Raw genomic sequence first — 18,564 nt, 5'->3', positions numbered from 1 at the left:
ACTTCGACGTGTCTCTATCTCACCTCGGATCATACGTGCCATCTATCCCTTCAATTTTCCCAAACGATTAGCATCTCAACCCACAAATTCTCAGACAATCCTGTCATAGAGAGACCATCGAGTAACACAGTTATCGCACGGCGAGACGGTCTTTGTCCCCCGAGAAAGTGAAAAGGTTCGGGCCGTCGGACGTGTTCCACGCAACTTGTTCGCCGAGCCCTTTCGTCCCTCTGATCTTATTGGCTTGTAGCGGCGCGCGGACCGATGGGTGGGGCACAGAGGGGGCCATGTCCAGGCCACTAAATCTCAGGAGAGGCTTCGACGTTGAAATAATAAACATGTCCACCGGGACTGTCTCTCCTTGGCGTGGTTCCGTTCCCCAGGACGAGCCGTAGGACGTAAAAGGGCGCGCATACAAGGTCCTCAGGGGGGGCCATGACCACGCCACGGGCGAGTGGGGCGAAGGAGGGCCCACGCCGTACATGGAGCGCAACGGTCCGCCAAATAGAGCGGTTCCCCTCGAGCTTCTAATACGGACATATTTTTCGCCCTTTTTCTCTTCCCCCGGATCCGTCGATCTGAGTGGCCATCTTTTGATGAGCTGTCTCAATTAATGCTTCTAGACATGGGTAACTCTTACACGCCTCTCGATCTTTGATAGAAGTTTACCTGGGCGAAGATCGTAAGTTGCGATTCTGGGGATAGTTTTACGATTACTTAAATTCGTTTCGGGAGGATAAGGATTTTTGTATATTTTTACGCCGAGGTGGATTAATAAGTAGATTGTGCGGTGGGTTATTTATATTCTGTGGAATAAGTGGACGAATTGCTGGCATTTTTCTGATGAAATGCTTTATCTAATCGTAATTCAATTCTCCAGACAGGAATATATCTTTGAGCGCAGGTTCGAAATGTATATGAATGAAGCATTTTTTAAAATTCATTTAAAGCACACGACTGAAGATTTTATTGAATGATCATCATATCGAATCATAATACTAGATCAATTATCTATTCAATAGTTGCAATTATCACATCATCATTCAATTATCATATCATATCATCATTCAATAGATTCAATTATCTCCAATAGTTCAAACCTATCAAAAAATTGTGTAAGAAGAATGTCTCCTTGAACATTTTATTTTTTAATTCTTTTAGTAAAAGCAATAAGTTTGCAATGCACGAAACTTCGTTTCAAAATAAAATAACACGAAACCTATAAAAATAAAGGTAAGAAGCGGGTAACCTCTGTCGGATCGTCGTTGATTGACTTTTCCCGGTGTCGAGTCGCTCGAATCCCTGGAATCTACTTCGAAGCAGCGTCGTTTTCTTTTCGTGATTAAGAAACCGTCGGCTTACACCGGCTATACGAGCGTACAGTCCTCGTAAAGGAGCACGGGGAGGCACCAGGCCCCAAAGACTTTGGCCTGGCGCAAAAACAGGCCCCGCGAACCGCTGTAAAGTCGTCTCGGATGCAGGGATGCATCTACCGGATCCCACTCGACCCGTTCTCTCGCAGCTTAGATGGCTGGATCTCTGTTAAAGCCAGCGAACTCGCGCTACTTCTCAATTATCCTCGTCACTCTCTCTCTCTCTCTCTGTCTCTCACTTTATTCTTCTCGGGGAAGCTATTACGACGAATTGACCGCGATTAAACGACTCAATTTTCAGGATCGATCGTAGATTTAGAATCACGAGTGTTTGATATGGAAGAATAGATTCCTAAATATTTGGAAAAATTGTTAATAAATTTTTATACAAGGGTAATAGACAAACGTGAAATTGATCTGCGAAAAATGTATAAGCATCTATCATTGTTTACTGTGAAGCTTGTGCACCGTGAGGGTTCATCGAAAATTATAAATTGTTATATTTTATTGTTACGACGGTATATGAATTCTACATGAAACAAGCTTCTTATAAGTTTTGCAACATTGTTATTGCGGCTCAGCACCGCTTTAATCCACATCAAAAGGGTTAATAAACCTGCTATACCACTTCATTCTCGTCAATTACGATCATCGTCCTCCAAAAAGCGACACTCCTAAAAACGCTAGCGTTACAGGCGAACCCAAAGCGGATGGTAGCTTCCACTATATAAGAGACACAGGGAGAGGAAGGAACAAGTCAGCGAACCGACTCTGGTCACGCGCGGCAGCTGTAATCACGTCAGCGCGGTACCCAGACTCCCTTGATTGGACCGTCCATCGGTCCACCGTGTTTCTTCTTCTGTCTTCCAGATCCGTTCCCCTCTGTTCCTCCGTCCAAAGACACGGGAGGCCTCTCCTCCGTCTCTGTCCTCTAGGAACAGACACTCACCCCATTTCTCCAAGACTTGCCCTTTCTTCGATTCCTTTTCTCCGTCTAGTCTAGTCGTCAGCGACTCGTCTCGTTTCATCTTCGTTGCATGTTCGTCGTTGTGTATCTTTTCCTCGGTGCTGTTCCCGGGTTTCGTGGAGCTTTGTGTGGTGGTGGAAGCCGTCGTGCACAAATGAGGTTGTCGCGTCAGCGCGTGCGTCCACGCTGCTGCGGGCCCAGCAGACGAGTGCCCCCACGATGTCGTGAGGGGACCGGGACGAGTTTTTTCGCCCGAGAATCGCTCTTCGTTTTGTCATTTCGCTCTGGCTTCCACCCCGCCTTCGCTCGATCATTGTTCTCGGAAGCAGCGCTGGACAAGGATGAGCTCGCCAGGGAACACTGCCAGGATGTAGGATGTTGCCACGATGGTTCACTTGATTCTTCTACGTTTTTTTTCTTTTTTTCAGTGGTTTAGGGGAGCTTCGAGGGTGATGACCTGGGGGTTCGTCGGACAGTTGCTCCGGGTTTTGTCCTTTGGAAGCTGGATTGTTTGGATTTTGTAGCTTTGGTACTGAGTGCGACAGTACCAAATAGAACAGAAGAACAGCAGAACTATCGATCTCTCATTGTACTTGAATATATTATATGTAGATTACGCGTGGAGCAGATACAGAGAGGCGAACACATAAGCATGTTTCCAGCTTAATAAAATTCAATAACAATTTTGTCGAAAATTCCTATGTGGTTTTAATAAGTGCGAAGGCAGAAAGTTTCTACGATGAGGCCAGTCACTTTGGCTAGCTCCAGCGTTAAAATGATTCTCCGTGTTTGGTTAATAGGAATTGTGGAAGCTTAAACTCGAGGAAACTTTCCGATAGAATATCTATTACGTTTTACGAAAAGGGCAATCGGACAAGTGAAAATTGTATTTTCTAAAATTCTGCTAGAAATGCATCGAACCTTCTTCGAAAGACAATCGCGTTATCCGATCGAAATCGGTGTCGGTAGGTGCGCGTAACACGCTGAAATAATCCGTCAGCCGATTTCATGGTTACAGCTGTAGAGTGGGGAACGTCGAAAAGTCGTAAATAGTTGGTAAAAAGTGACCTAAAACGCGCGATATTCACGCATACCGTGGATACCGAATACGGTGGTGCGCTACGACTTTATGACGGTCCACCATAAAACGTGAATACAAACGCTTCGAGGTTATTCGCTTGTATAAGTGTGTTAACATTTACACGACCGGTGGAGAAAACGTGAAAACGTACGGGACCGCCGCGCCGGTCCACGAACAACTTTATTATTTTCGGGATGGTTACAACATCGACGACGTTCCTGGTTCTTCCTCGATACTCGCGTGGACAAAAGGTTCGAGATAATGCGACTGTGTTGTGCAACGGAATCATTGTTATCCGTTTTACGCCGGTGTAGAGATTGTGTTTCGACCTGCTGGTTATTCGACTCGTTGGGTAATCCCGATGTTCGACAGAATCGCTTAACGAAGCGTTGTATCTGTATACAAGGTTATTGGCGTGTTTTAGATTGTCGAGTGATTTGGTATTTATGATGTTGGAATTTATAAGAAACTTTTAGATCTGTCAGATCCGAATCTATGACATTTCATCGGGTTTGTTAGATTTACATTCAATGGTTTGTTAATAATTCGTTTGCCGCTTGACGCGTACACCTGCAGCTTTTACAACGAGCGTGGCCAATTTCTTCGTTGATTAATAGATTGCTTGTTGTAGCGACTGATCGAAGATAGATCCGATAATAAATTTATGAAAGGTATATCTTATAAAAATCACCTTTTTTTTTTTTGATTGCTTCTTGTTACGAAAGATAAGCAGCATACATATCTCATCGATTTTATTTTATTTACAGTATGTAATACGATATCGTAATTAATTTTATTACGTCATATTAATTAATTCCATCAAGATAAATCATTTGCTTTCTGACAACTTAAGTACTACTCGTATAATTGAGAAATTTGTAAGAAGCGAAATTGGCTAGTTACATTTACGAGTGGCTTGACTACTTTTATCTTAACAACAGATTGTATTGCACGATCTTGCTCATGTAAACCAGACAATAGCCCACATGACGTGCCTATCTCATAGCCATCTTTGAATTTAGAAATTATACTACCGCGACATTCTCCGCACAAACATTTCATACGAGACACAACTCAGTATGTTTAATTGACGTTAAACTCGACACACGTAGAAATTTGGAGCTTGCCATGGCAATCGTCCGACGACAGGTAGATAAAACGGAGGAACGGGTGGTCGCTCCCATTCCCTGCAAATTGGTTAAATTGCCACGTTACATTCCGCAAGCCGATTCCCTGTAACCGATCGACTTTTTACCGAACCGAACCCAGCCCGTCATAAGAAAGACATTGTACGCCTCTTCTCCTTTCTATTCCCTGCCATCTTCAACGGACAAAGAGAACCGCGTTTTCGTATGTTTCATCCGCGTTTATCCGCGTAATAAACAACGCATAAACAACGCGAGTAAATGCAGTTACCTACAATTGACAAAAAATGCAGGAAAAAAGATTGTTCTTCTAATTTCTCTACGTTGAAACTCATTTTTCGCTATTTACACGCACCGAGTCTATATCAAAGATTTAGGATAAATTAGAATCGTCGTCACCCATGCGAACTCGCCTACTTGTTTCAACAGATGCACTTCATTCGTCGTAGCGACCAGCTAACGCAGGAATTCATGTGTTTTTGGAATTGTATCGTCGACGACCTGTTGTCTAATAGCACTAACTATCCACTACGATGTTCTTAAAAACTTTTTTTCTATTACTAAATTTTTTTCTATTTGTAACCATCTCTGAGTTTGCTTCTAAGGGATCGAATTTCTGAGGGTGATTTTACCCCTTAAACTCGAGTTACGTAGCTACAAAAAAATACGTATCTGATATTTTTGGCTGTTCTTCAAGCCTATAACGTTTCATCCAAATCGACGCCGGTACATTCGGGTCCTGTCCTTGTAAGTGTACACCACCCCTTTCATCCTGTCTTGTTTCGACGTTTGTCTCCTTCCAAACGTTGGCAATTATAAAATTCCCGCGTAAACGCGGCTTGTTTTCGACGTGGAGGTTAACAGGATGAAGCAGTTACATTTGCGTGCTACGATGGCGGAGTGGATTCGAAAATTGCGCACGAACCGCTCCCGTCTTGGAATTCGAAACGTTTGTCGAAGGAGGATGCCTGCCAGCGGGGAGCTGCTGACGAGTGAAAACGTGCCTTGGGATGTTGAGAAAGGGAGGCAGGGTAACGAAGGAACGGGAGAGGAAAATGGCGTGGTTGGAATGGGAAGAGGTGAAAGGTTAAAGGTTGAATGGTAGCGCCGAGTATAAAGGGTGGGGGCTGATTTTTGTTATCGGTTTCTTCTGTGAGATTTCTGTGTAGCATCTTTCATTAGGATTATAATTCATATTAGGAAGAGAAGGAAATTTCTCTTTACATGTCCATACATATATCGTTAATTGGAACAGGAAGATTGAGGTAAAACATTATGACACGTTTGTCCTAACGAATAATCGACTTTTACAGTTAATTTTTGCAGATATCTATACACGTCACTCTATCAACAAATCAACTATATACTTCTTTTTGGGATAAATTAATTGCTTAAAAGCTCGTTAAATGGTAACAGAATGTGCGGAAATCTGTTCGAATGTTGAAATTTTGATCCCCTAAACCCCATTAATCTTTGCCTTCTCGAAATCACTCTCTAGCCTCCAAATATCTCCATCATTCAATTCGCAAGTATTAAACCTCCGCGAGTAACCACAAAGAAACTACCAGTGAAGGGAAGGAAAACAGTAATTATCTTAGAAAAAAGTATCAAAAACGAGCGAGGGAGGCACTGGAAAGGCCGAGAGACTTAGTAAGACGAGTATGTATTATGCTTAAACGCGAGATTGTGCCTCATTACCGGCACGCAGCTGCTTACAGGCTAATAAGCCGTCACAGCTTCTGTGCAAACGCGTCCCGATGCAAATGTTACCTCTTGGAGGACGCACACAGCGGCCAGGTTCGATGAAAGAGGGAAGAATAGGAGAATGGGTTGTGAAAGAGAAGGAAGAAAGAGGCAAAGGGAATGAACAGACGGCAGCTTCCCAGCGAAAAGGTTCAGGTAACGCGGTAGATCCACGTTGAGGAGGTAACTTTTACGATAGGAAGAGTCGGTCTCTCGGGGATCGACGAGATCTCGCTGGTCGATCGAGCGACCGTATCTTCGATCGATGTCCCCATGTCGACGTCGCGGGACACTCGATCTCCTCTCGCGGTATTGTTTCGTGACTGTTGAGGTAAATTGGGATAAACGTCCGGGTGAAAGTATCGGAGCCGATCGAGTTCGTTGAGATTCGATTCGAGATCTCTATACGATGCTTTACATGCTGGATGAAGCTGTTAATGAGTGAAATTGCGTGTTAGAAAATAGTTTCCAGCTTTTTTCTTCGTTTTTCCCTGTATTTGGAAATTTCTGTTTGATTTTTATTAGAAAAGCTGTATCTTTGTGAGAAATCACATTTCACACACTACGTCGTTATTGTGATAATTAATACGTAGAGCTGATTGGTCAAGGTATCGAATCTCAGATTTTCTTACAATTGTTGAACATGTGCACGTTGCTTTCAATTAGTAAGATCGAATCATTGTTGATTCATTCTGTTTGTATTACATCATTTCAATCATAGTTGTCTGTGGGTAGTTTATAGCATAGAGTATATCACGCGTTGGAAGCCCTAATATTAGAAAGACATTATATCTGATAATTTATACTTATATACATAGAACTGCGGAGTTCTCACGCTTCAAACAGCATACATTAAGCAACAACATCGCACAGGTCACACTACATAAAACTATTAAAGAAAAGTATTAATAAAAATTGTCTGAATCTTTGGATCTATGTTTCAATTGAAGCACTTGTATCGATCTAAATGTCGATGTTAAATTATTAACAATCATATGTTCCACGTAGAAAACATTCAGAGTTCAATACCAAACTCAATGGTAAACACTACTACTCACGCTTCGATAAATTCAACTCCTTAACTCAAACCAACAACTTCGCTTCCAACAATCTCCACACCCACTCCATTGAAATCACCCTTTTACAAAGCACACCGTACACTCATCCCAAAATTCACCTCAACAGACGCTTCAATACCGATGCCTCAATACCGATGATCTACTTTCTCGTAACACTCGTTCCAGCGCCCACGCGATCTTCAGGGTCGTAGATCGCTTAGAAAGGGGGCAGGAGGAGCGGCGAGGGCGTAGGAGGTGCGCGTTATCCCGAAAGTTTAGTGGCTGGCACGAGGCAGAGCACTGGAAACCGGTAGTAAAGTTATTCAGAGGGCAGCCAGCAGGAAGATAAGCGGGCAAAGGGAGAAGAAAGGAGGAAGATGGAGGCAGAAGGCGGCCGGGTATCCGAGTACCCGAACAGATCTTCACAGATAAGGGCAGAAGGTGTAACTTACTAGGCCCGTTGTATACCTCGATACATCGTGCCTTTATATATCCCCGCGTCCTCCCGTTACATGCCCTTCTCTGTATTCTTCCTTTCTGCTCTCCCTTTCGCCCGACCCTTTTCTTTCGCGCCAACCCTCTTCCTTCTTTCTTAGCTGTTTCGTTTCGCGAACCTCCGTGCTTCGCGAGCATCATGTACTTCGTAAACCTCTCGAATGTGTACATTATCTGTTGTTATTATTATTTATGGAAAATAAGTGGAGAAATCGATATGTACAATTTGTGTTCATTTAAGAAATTTGGTGTGAATTTTTAGGTATTTACAAGTAGATATGGTAATCTTTTAATTACCCTGTTTGGAGGTATATAGAGGCGTTAATGTTTCACTTTATTCAAAATTTGTGTAATGACAATTTTCTCCCTTGTATCATTTTTCCCTTTGAGCCTTTTAATGACACACGGAGCTTGGATTATCTTCTTAATTCTATCTTTATTGATTCTTCGATTAAACCTGATATTAATTTGACGTTAACGATACAGACGATGATAAACATCTCTTGTACTTCCATAGATTTTCGTGTAAAGGTAGCAGAATTGTAAATTACTTATTAGAGGAAGATTCCAAGTGATTGTACTTAATACATTAATCGTTGGATTTTATAGAACACGTATGGATTTTCGACAGGTTTCTGTATAAAATATGTCTAAATGAATGGTATATCGAATGTGGATATAGGTGTGTACGTGACGTGGAAACGCAGAGAAGCGAGAGGAGGCTGGTCGCCGATCGTGGAACGTATAAGAAGCTCCGAAATATGCTGCCGCATGCCGGCCGGTTCCACGAACACAAAATAAAGACAATGGACAAGTCTTTAGCCCGCTCTTGCCGCTTAGGTCGCGGTTCGAACGTTCGTCCTCGATAGCCGCCTCGCTTTCTTATGTGGACGGGGAATCAAGTCCACGTTCGATTCTCCATCCATCGTGTTACCATCGCGTCTTCCTCCAAGAAGTCGGTTTGAAATAGCTTGTTCCTCTGGAGAATTCAATTTTCGAAAGAGTTGGAACTGGTTTGTGAATCAGAAACCGATAGGACTGCTTTTATTTAGAAATATCGGGAAATTATAGTTAATTATGGAAATAATTAATTTTTTAGTTTAGCGTCCATTTTTTAATGATACAAAATGGCTGTGGTATTTAATTTCTTAAAAAAGCAATTAAATGGACAGTACTTTTTTATTATACTTACGATAGATTGACGTCTTTCCTTTTGAAAGAATAGTTTCATTGTCATATTTTATCTTTTTAATAATCGATTATTATCGGAACAATTTTTGTTTATTTTTATCTACTTACACATAAATTCCAATTCTTAAACTTTTATAAAAAGGTTCCAATAAAATACCAGAGAAATTGCCTCAAAACTCCCTAACTTCTCTAGACTTAGAAGCCTGTGAAAAAGGTAGTTAAACCACGTAAAATGGAAAATCTCCTGAACGAATGTATTGAAACCTAGGATCATCAACATGGCAAATGGGACGAAAGAAATATTGGAAAGTCGATGGAAGATGTGGACTGCGTTTCGTGTGCGGTTCTCCCCTGGCCGGATAGATCTTCACGAAGGAGCCAAAACGGCTCGTTCGAGATTTAACGCCTCAATTACGAATTCATCGCCGGAGGCAGTTCGGCCAGTGATGGGATGAAGACGATTTCAACCGCCTCGGAACACGAACGCTGCCGAATATATTGAACACCTTGCAACATTTTAAAGGGCTCTGGCTGCGTGTATCTCGTACGCCGTAAGTTCCTCCTGACAGCCGGACCGCCGTAAAACATTCGAACGAAACAATAATAAACGGGTCTGGTATTTCGTTCGCGTCAAGAGCCTCGCTTTCTTGCTGTCTTCGGGGGAAGAAGAATTGCGAGAGGGAGTTTCATGGCAAATCGAGGATACACTCTGGTTCCTTCACTCCGCCCTCTACCTTCATCTTTCTCTTAACATTCTCTTAAAACCTTGTATAAATCCCTTTAATTTATATAACATTTTCTCAATTAGATCAGAGTTTCCTTCGAGTCTCGTATTATACAGAAAATTTTGCCGGGAAAGATGGAAACTTCAGACACGATCGAAGACCAGTTGCCATGAATCCGAAAAGAATGGAACGCGCGAGAAAATTATAATCTTCTCCGGTAATCGATATTTTAATTCTCCAAACTCTAACATCTTCCCAGAAGTGTCGAAGAAAGTTCGAAATTTTTCGTCAATCGTATTATTAAAATTTTACCTAGGACCACCCCTTCGATCTCAATTGTTAATTTTCCGAACTGTGAAATATTCACAGAATTGCATCGAACAAAATTATAATTTTTCGCAAAATTCCATCTAAAGTCACTTTCTTATCATAACTTCTTTCTTAGATTTCTATATAACATTCGAGAGGAATTTTAACTTTCAATTTAGCGCGAAACTAAAAAGTTACGATTACGATATTCTGACCGATTAATAATCTGTCGATTAAAAATTAATAGAGGGAGGCGGGGAGAAATTAGATCGAGTCGTGAGCCCGGCTTTACTTTGACAAGGGAGAGCCACCCTTTTTCCTAGAGCTTCGGCTAGATTACGATCTCGAAACGTTCCCGCAATTTGCATGGGGTGTAGGTTTTCGGGATTAGAAACGCACACAGAACCGTGAACGAGCGTTTTTCGTGGCCGAAACCGGCCGATGCTCTCACAGCTCAGAAACGTATGCGTGCGGTGTATGGGAACGAATTCACGGCTCTCTTAATACTCTTGCTAAGACGATTTATCCTCGACGCCTCGATCGGCGCGAGCAAGAAAACAAGAGGACGAACACGGCCATTCCGGCTGGCTACGACGTTGCAAGAGAGGAACGCGTTTCTGAGGTATAGTTTGCTTTCTCTGGTACTTAGGTGTGGTTTCTTCGAATCAATAAGCTAGATTGACTATCAAAATCGCTTGGTAGTCGTTAGTGAACAGTTTGGATGAAGTGCTGATTATTTTAAATATTTGTTTAGATGGATTTTAGTATAAAAAATGGTTAAGAGTATGGTTGGATTTATTCTATAAATAAAATAACATATTGTTTTATCAATTTTAAAGCACCGAAGTTCCTCGTAATTGGATGCCCGATTTTAAAAATTAATTTCTGAAAAATCAGTTGAAACTGCTTTAAGATTGTCATTTTTCTATATTCATCGAATTCCACCAAGTTTCGTAAATTCTGCCTAAATTCATATGGAAATGGAATTCTCATTAGGTAGAAGGAGTTTATCATTGTATTACTTAGCACGACACGTTACACGTTAAATTTAGGGAGACATTCCCATTGAGAAGACTCACCTGCGTTGTATGCGCAACCACCGTGACGCAAATGTTTCTCAATAAAAAATGAAAGCAGAGTGCAAATTAAATAAAACAATTAAAAAGAATTCTTTCCTCCGGGTCTGTCCAACTTCCACATCGAATCCCAGAAGGTACTTTCGTCGAAAAGTCAGGCGCTCCGCACATGCAATCGCCAGGACGTACAAATTTTTTTAATAGAAAGACTAGTGCGAAGGAGCTTTACAAGATTCTTTTCTTCGCATACGCTCGACCCCTGAATCGGGTACCAGAAGACACTCTCGCCTAAAAAACACCTGCGCTGCTTGTGCGAACACCGCGGCTCCGATTCGACCTTGGTCATCCCCGACAATTAAGCAGAGAGACAGATGGCCGAGAGGTTGACGCTCGTTACACGCGTGTTCCTCTCTCGCGGAGAGGAGGATCACGTGCTCGATCTCCGCGAACCGAGCATCTGCCGAAATAACGACTTAATTTGCCGGGGACTCGGTTAGCCCGCAGCCAAGGTGGCGGATTGGCTTGGCCTGGGTCCTCTGATGCGTTTCTTAGAAACACGCCGTTCTCCAAAAGGCGTTCCTGAGTCACCGCCATGCTACCGTGCATGTGTGGATGTGGTAGAGACTGGCTACTTTCGGTAGAAATTCGAGATTAAAATCTCCCGCGAGGCCATGTTCTGACGTGCCTCGATGCCAAGGACATCGAGGAGGCGCTCGTGAACTATCATCCGCAGCCGCCCATTAATTTCTATGCCCGCTTTCGTTACACGCTACCGGGACGTGTCTCGTTACACTGGCTATTTCCACCGGCTGGCATCTCCTCGCCAGGATTATTATGTTGTTCCTATCAAACTGTGTGCTGGCGGTATCTCGAGACCGCGGGCAGTTTGATAACGGAACGGGTTAACGCGTTGTACAGTTCCAGAAGGGAAACGAGAAAATCGTGTTGGCGATTCCGTGGCTACAGGTAGGGATAGTGCGTGACGTTTCGCTCTGGCAGAAGTTGTGTAGTGGTATTTGACAGCATTAGATAATATTTGAACAGTTTCGTAATTGATGAATTTGGCGAGTTTCGTCTGGGAGGATTTTTTTAAACGACGAAAGAATCGGGAAGTTTTGTAACGGAGAGATGGAGACTTATTGGAAGTTTCGCTAGGTAACACGGTCGAAAAGATGCGAGGAATTTTGCTTTGGGCAAATTGCGTAGTGGTAGAATTTAGGAAGTTTTATAATTAATGAGCTACACGGTGTAGAAATCTGGGACGTTTTATAGCGAGGTAGATGCTGAAGAGGTTTTTTTAAAGTTGTTAAAACCGCAAGAGGTTGCGTGGGACTTTACCGCCAGGGGATCTGAGTAGTGCAGAAATTTGAGAGATCCTGGAAAGTTTTACATATTTTATTATTAAAATAAATATTGATTTTAATGTCTTAAAATTCCTCGACGAAAGGACTAGCAGTGCAACGAAATTATCCATCGGCTGGTAAAAATATTTTTAAAGGGCATCGGCCATATGATACGTGGCGTCAGGTGTTCTCCGTAAAAAAGTCCAAGTCTCGGGACGATAAGCGTAGGGACGTAACTGTCTACGGAAGAAGCCAATTTTCGGAGATCTCCCGTTCGTAAATTCGGCGATCGTCAAAATCCAATAAATACTTTTGGCCTATAATTTAGGTTGCGCTTTCTAATGTCGAGAAACAATATTATTTTGCGCTTTTTCATCTTTCCGTCGTATATTTTCGGTCGGATTAGCTAATAATAATTGACCTTGCTCCTTTTTCTGTTTTAGGTGAGTATCCTGTGTTTCTAGTGGTTCAGTAGGTTACGGTGTTTCGAGGTAGCTGCAGTGAGTACCCCGAAGCTAAATAGCTCTATAATCGACGGCTTTAAACGTCACAATAAACGAAGACAAACACGTCAGAAACGAATGATAAAACATTTCGAATTTCAGAGCTCGTTAATGACTAATCGATTACGGCTAATTACAAATCATAACTCAGTACCAAGTATCTGAAATCACAAGTAACTCAAAAATATTTAATACAAACTAATAACTGACTTCTAAGCATGTTGTTCAATCCACACGAAGTTTATTTCTCCCATTATTTTAAATGACTTATCTATCTCTTGGAGACATTAAATGAGTCCCCTCCTCCGCCCTCCAAAAAAACCCTAATACAATAATCACCCGCGAAATTCCTACGGAAGATTCGCGATCTGTTTATACGGTGGCCATTCTCCTTCCGTTCGTCGGTGGTTTCCGGTTGTAATCCTGGTCGCGTACGCTCGCATCTCTCGGCGTGCACGCGCACGATAATCCTTTATCGCTAAAGAGCCGGAGAATCGTAGGCAGATACGAATGCGATTTTCAGAACCTGTTATGGTCGTTCCGGGGCCCTCCAAGGTGGTCTACAATTGCAGTAATAACTCAATTATCCTCTCTGGGGTCCCGGTATACCCGCCTATCTGCCTCTTTTACTCTCAAATCTCTCACTCGGCCTTCTCCCCACAACCCTCTATCCTCTTTGCTCGAGCGAAACCGCTGTTTAACCCTCTCGTTCCCCTCGTGGTCGCGGTTTCTTCCTGCTTTTATCTCGATCCCTCGACCTACCCCCTTTCTCTCCACTTCCCCCATTCCGAACGTTGCTGCGCCATGGCCACCTCCCGGTGGAGCGTAATAATCCCTTCGATCCCATCACGATCTCTCCGTCCACATATTATTAGGAGCTGCGAGGGTATAACCGCGCGCAGCAGAAATCGACCAACCGCCCCGCAAGAAATCGTAACGAAATCGTACAATTAGTTCGAACGATTGCCCCGGCAGTGATGACTTCTTTCGTTGCTCGCGGCTTCCACCACCAATGGCGATGCGTTCGTTGTGTTTCTTTCAGGCAAACGCGTTTCGTGGTTCCACGGCACGAGTGGATCGATGTTACGTTCAGTGACTACGAAACATATCGGTGCATACTTTTCTTTCTCAACGAAGAGTTTTCTCCTCTTATCGCGCGTGAAAAGGGAAGTTTTAGAATTATCCTGCGAGTAGAAAATCTGTCACTACGATTTTATTTGAACGACTCGATTGTACGAGAAGGATGCAACGAAAAGTGGACTTTACAATTCTCTCAGGCATAAACATCTTTTTTTATCGATCCTTTAAACAAATAACACGGTGTACTGTTAAGATTTTTAAACGATGCAACGAAAGCTGTAATGGTTTGTACCAGACCAACGCCGATTGTAGTGAAATCCCATACTACAGAATCCGTCGTAAAAAGCGACACATACAAAGTATCTACGAAAAGCATCAGGCGATATTCGAGAGCGTCGTCATCCTCGACAGCTTCACTGCCAACATTTCAACGATCCTGCTCTTAAGTAGCCATCAACCCTCGGCTGGCGTTCTCTACAGGCACCTCGCGTTAATCGCGAATATCTCAAGCTCAGCGGGTTCCAACATGGCCGCATGAATCACCGGAATCCCCATCAACCCTGCTCGCCGGATGTCGTTGAATGCTCGCGGCTCGCGAGCGTCGCATACGAACGTAATAAAGCGCGTTTCGAGAGAGGACATACCGAAAGGGATCGAGAATACGAAGGAAAATATCGAGAAAAAGAGACGAGAAGAAACGCGTGTATGTATGTATGACCGCGCGCCAGAGGCAACAACGTGGTCCAGTCCGAGGGGGTTAAGCCAAAGCCCCATCGATCATGGGATCCAGCAAGTCCACGATCCCATGACTCTGGGCCGTAAAGCCCCGTAAGACCCGCGACGCGAGTCGAACGAGACGAAAAAGGGACGGAAACCGGGCAAGGTGGAAAAGAGACGACTTTTGTACATTACCGATCAAAAGTTTGGAATTATTTTTTCAATTGCGGATGACGTCGAAAACCACCCCTCAGCGTGTTTTTATTTAATTTAATTTCAATTTCTATTCAATACATGTTTCGTTATATTTCGTTCATCTTATTGTCTGATTATATCGCAAGGTAGCTACGTATATTGAATTAAATTACGAAGCGAATTTTATTATTGAGATGAAACTTTATATCCTTATGTTCTATACGATATATGAAAATAGAACCGATTAATTTTCATTCAAAAATACGTCGAGAGGCGTCACTTCTTTTATAATACTCTAACCTGAGTTTTTCTACTAAATTTCATAGTGCAGTATAATTGTTGAAATTTCTAAATAACGGAGATACTTGAATCAACCCTTCTAAACAATAAAAATTCCAGTCTAATTCTTTCCAGAAGATTCGTCGATCGTTGAACGCAGGTAGTGAAATTTTTCCAAGAAACTTCGCAATTCAACGCAATTCTAGCAATTCTCAGTAACAGAGATACTTAATCTTTAATCTATGATGTTTCAGAATTCAGCATGATTCTAGCCAACAGGAATTCCAGTTTAACTTTGTCCATAAAACTTTTGAATTTTATAAAACACGTAGTAAAATTCGAAACTTTTGGCTGGTAGTGTAGGTGAAAAGAAGACACGCGCGTTGCGTCGTGAAGCGGGTAGTGGCCGAGCGAGAGGATAGAGAGGAGAAGAGCGAGTTTCAGACCCCATAACCGTGAACTCTGCACGCCGTGGCTTTATGGCGGTACGACGACGTGGAATTACCCCCGTCGTAAGCAGGTATATACTTAAATCTCACGCTCATGCACGTAAGTCGCGCACGAAATTGCACACGGCCGATCGAGATTGTGGAAAAGCCTGAAACTCCTCGATGAGCGCGACTAACGGCGCGGTCGCGCGCGCCACGCCACGCCGCGCCGCGCCGCGCCGCCTCCATAGAAGACCCCACGGGGGTGTGCCGTGATTTACCATTGGGAACGGTGCCTGAGGCCATGGCTTTTATGCGCGCCGCTGTTTTTGATGGGTTCGCGTGCACTACGCGGAACCTATGCGACAGATACTTGACTCGGAGAAATATCGAGTTGCCCGGCTCTGGGCAATTTGCTGTTTATGGGAGACGCGAGATGGAGATTGTTTGCTTGTCATGGATGGGAGAATGGACGTCTCAGATTGAAGAGAAAATTGGTTGGGTATTTTGGGCACGACATTTTTGAGATTTTAGACAAAGGAATAAGGATGGATGATAGAAATAATAAGAATAAGAGTAAGGGATGAAAGTGAAGATTAAATAATTTTTATGTTTGATTAATTTATAAGTAATTTGAGATTAAGAATTTGAAACATATGCACGAAGATTACAAAGAAGGGACGTGCTTTCGCGATATGGTCTTTCGTAGATTTATTACCTGTTTTCGATTCTATCGAGTCTTTTTCCTTTTACAAGAGTTCTTCGTATTACAGTATGTTCAGTCAGACTTCTTTCGTGATTTTACATATTCATCTAATTAATAACTTCGCTGGTAATAACACTTGAACCGCAACCTTGTGTAATTAATAGAGAGATGGAATTTTTCTCACAATATGTGTAAAAGAAGCAAGCTAGGAAGAACGAAGTCTTAATAATTCCATTCTTCTAACTTTATTAACAGAAATAATTTACATAGACGTTACATTAACAGCTGATTAAGATGCATTCAATTATAACCGTCACTCACTGCTACGAAGACAACGTAGTCAGCGCGACGGAACGAATAGAAGTGCCTTGGTGAATAAACGTGTTGCGGTAACAACGTAATTCGTTGAATTTGCGTCTCTCGTTGAACTCGTGTCGAGATAAATAATTCAATTAAGGACTTCTTTCTGGAAAGAACTGCAATTACCCAAAGAAATATTCATCGCAACATTTGATGGGAATAATCACGTTCGTAATCCTTAATTGAAATTCACCGAACGACGTTCGATACATAGTTAATGAATTACCTGTCGTTAGCAACGTGGTAGCAGTGTTCAGTGAGAGTTCGTGTTCCTTCCTGTGAATTTCACGCTGTATTTCCTGCGATCACTTTTCGATCATTTACGCAAAGATAACTGTTACTTTTTACACATTTATCTGTTTATTTATTTTGCAGGATCTTTTTAATATTTAAGTACGTTACGAATAAGAGAAGGAAAACATTAAATCGTAAGGAATTATCAGTAAATTTACAAATTTGTGTAAAATTAAGGCCAGGAGGATGTTATTACTAAATATTCTGCAAGGTTCAACTCATTAATATACTACAGATTTTTATACATTTATAAAACACCAAAGATTCCAGGAAAGTATAAAATATACATGATATATAAAAATATACGAAATAAAATAAACGTAAATACATCCACGGTCCAATCATTGACCAGTAACTCGGAAAAAGGAAACCTCGAAAGCTGAAACTTGAAATTGCCTAAAAAGCTCTATCTTAAATTCTCCACTGTATCATGACAGATATTACAAAAAAAAAAAAAGACATTTATCGTCCGTTTTATCAAACGAAATATGATCACAAGCACCATCGGCGAAGGCTACAAGGCGTCTCGTGAAAATGCAATTAAACGCAATCGGAAATCGATTACTCACTGAGGAGCGATGGGCAACGGACTTGCAAATTATCGCCAAACATTTTATCTCCCCCTATCGTTACTCTTGAACGAGAGTCGAAGGGCACCCTCGCGATATTTAGAGCGCGACCGTGTAATCGAATTAACTCGAACACGAGCAGCCCGAAGGTCGGAGGCGAGAAACGCGGTTTTTCCTTGGAGTTCGGCTTTAATCTCGACGTACGATAAGCCCCATGCAAATTTAACGACGCCCATTAAGGGAGACATCACCGTGAGGCGCCTTAATGACAGTCCTTAAATCCTCAAGATCCGTTCTGCGTTATCTTCACGTTGGTAGAGGGGACAAGATCGTTTAAAACGATCGTCCCTGCCGCCGATAAGATCGGATTGTGATTCGTTGCGTTAATTGCTCACCATTTTTTCCTTATTTTTTCTCCTCTTTTCTCCACTGGTGTGTCTCCTCTGCTTTTTTCGCCGTGGCAAAGGTGCACGTTGGATGTGTCACGTTCTACAAGAGAAGATCCAAGATTGGAAGAATCGATAGGAAACTATAGAGCGAAACAGGATGTTTTTTAGGCTCGTAAATTCGCGAGCGGTGTTTTAATTGAGCGAAGTTTGAGGTTTACGAGTTTCGACGTCAGTATCTTCTTGCGAATGGTTTATGCGAATCGTTTGATGTCGTGTGGTTGCTAAGGAATGAACGTGGAATTTTTGTCATTTAGATCGGTGTAGATTTTATGAGTTATTGCATACAGGTCAAATGTATACGTAGTTTCTATAGAAGATAAAAATGCGCAGATATATCCAAGCAGAAATTTTAATTAGTTTGTTGCAACTTGAAACCCGAGATAAGATTCTCGTAAAATATACAAACGTCGATCGAAGTGCAGAGTATCCTCAAGAATTTAGAGTGCATACGTGTTTACGTATAATTAAAGAGCGTATT

General features: G+C 42.3%; 1 protein-coding gene across 2 annotated transcripts in view; it reads left to right on the top strand.

Annotated features, from left to right (window-relative positions):
- Positions 1 to 18,564, top strand: part of Ci (transcriptional activator cubitus interruptus) — a 146,700-nt gene that overhangs the window by 53,529 nt on the left and 74,607 nt on the right. The window contains exon 1 of one of the 2 annotated variants that reach the window (XM_072008634.1): positions 15,666 to 15,800. The exons of the other annotated variant lie outside the window; for it this stretch is intronic. Coding sequence (XP_071864735.1) covers positions 15,760 to 15,800 — 41 coding nt within the window. The 5' untranslated portion in view covers positions 15,666 to 15,759. Of the gene's footprint in view, positions 1 to 15,665; positions 15,801 to 18,564 lie in introns of those variants that run through there. 2 annotated transcript variants of the gene reach the window in all.

The sequence above is a fragment of the Bombus fervidus genome, chromosome 8 (assembly GCF_041682495.2).
Source record: "Bombus fervidus isolate BK054 chromosome 8, iyBomFerv1, whole genome shotgun sequence".
Taxonomy (NCBI): domain Eukaryota; kingdom Metazoa; phylum Arthropoda; class Insecta; order Hymenoptera; family Apidae; genus Bombus; species Bombus fervidus.
The sequence above is the reverse complement of the archived record's forward strand: the minus strand, read 5'-3'. Positions and strand labels throughout refer to the sequence as shown.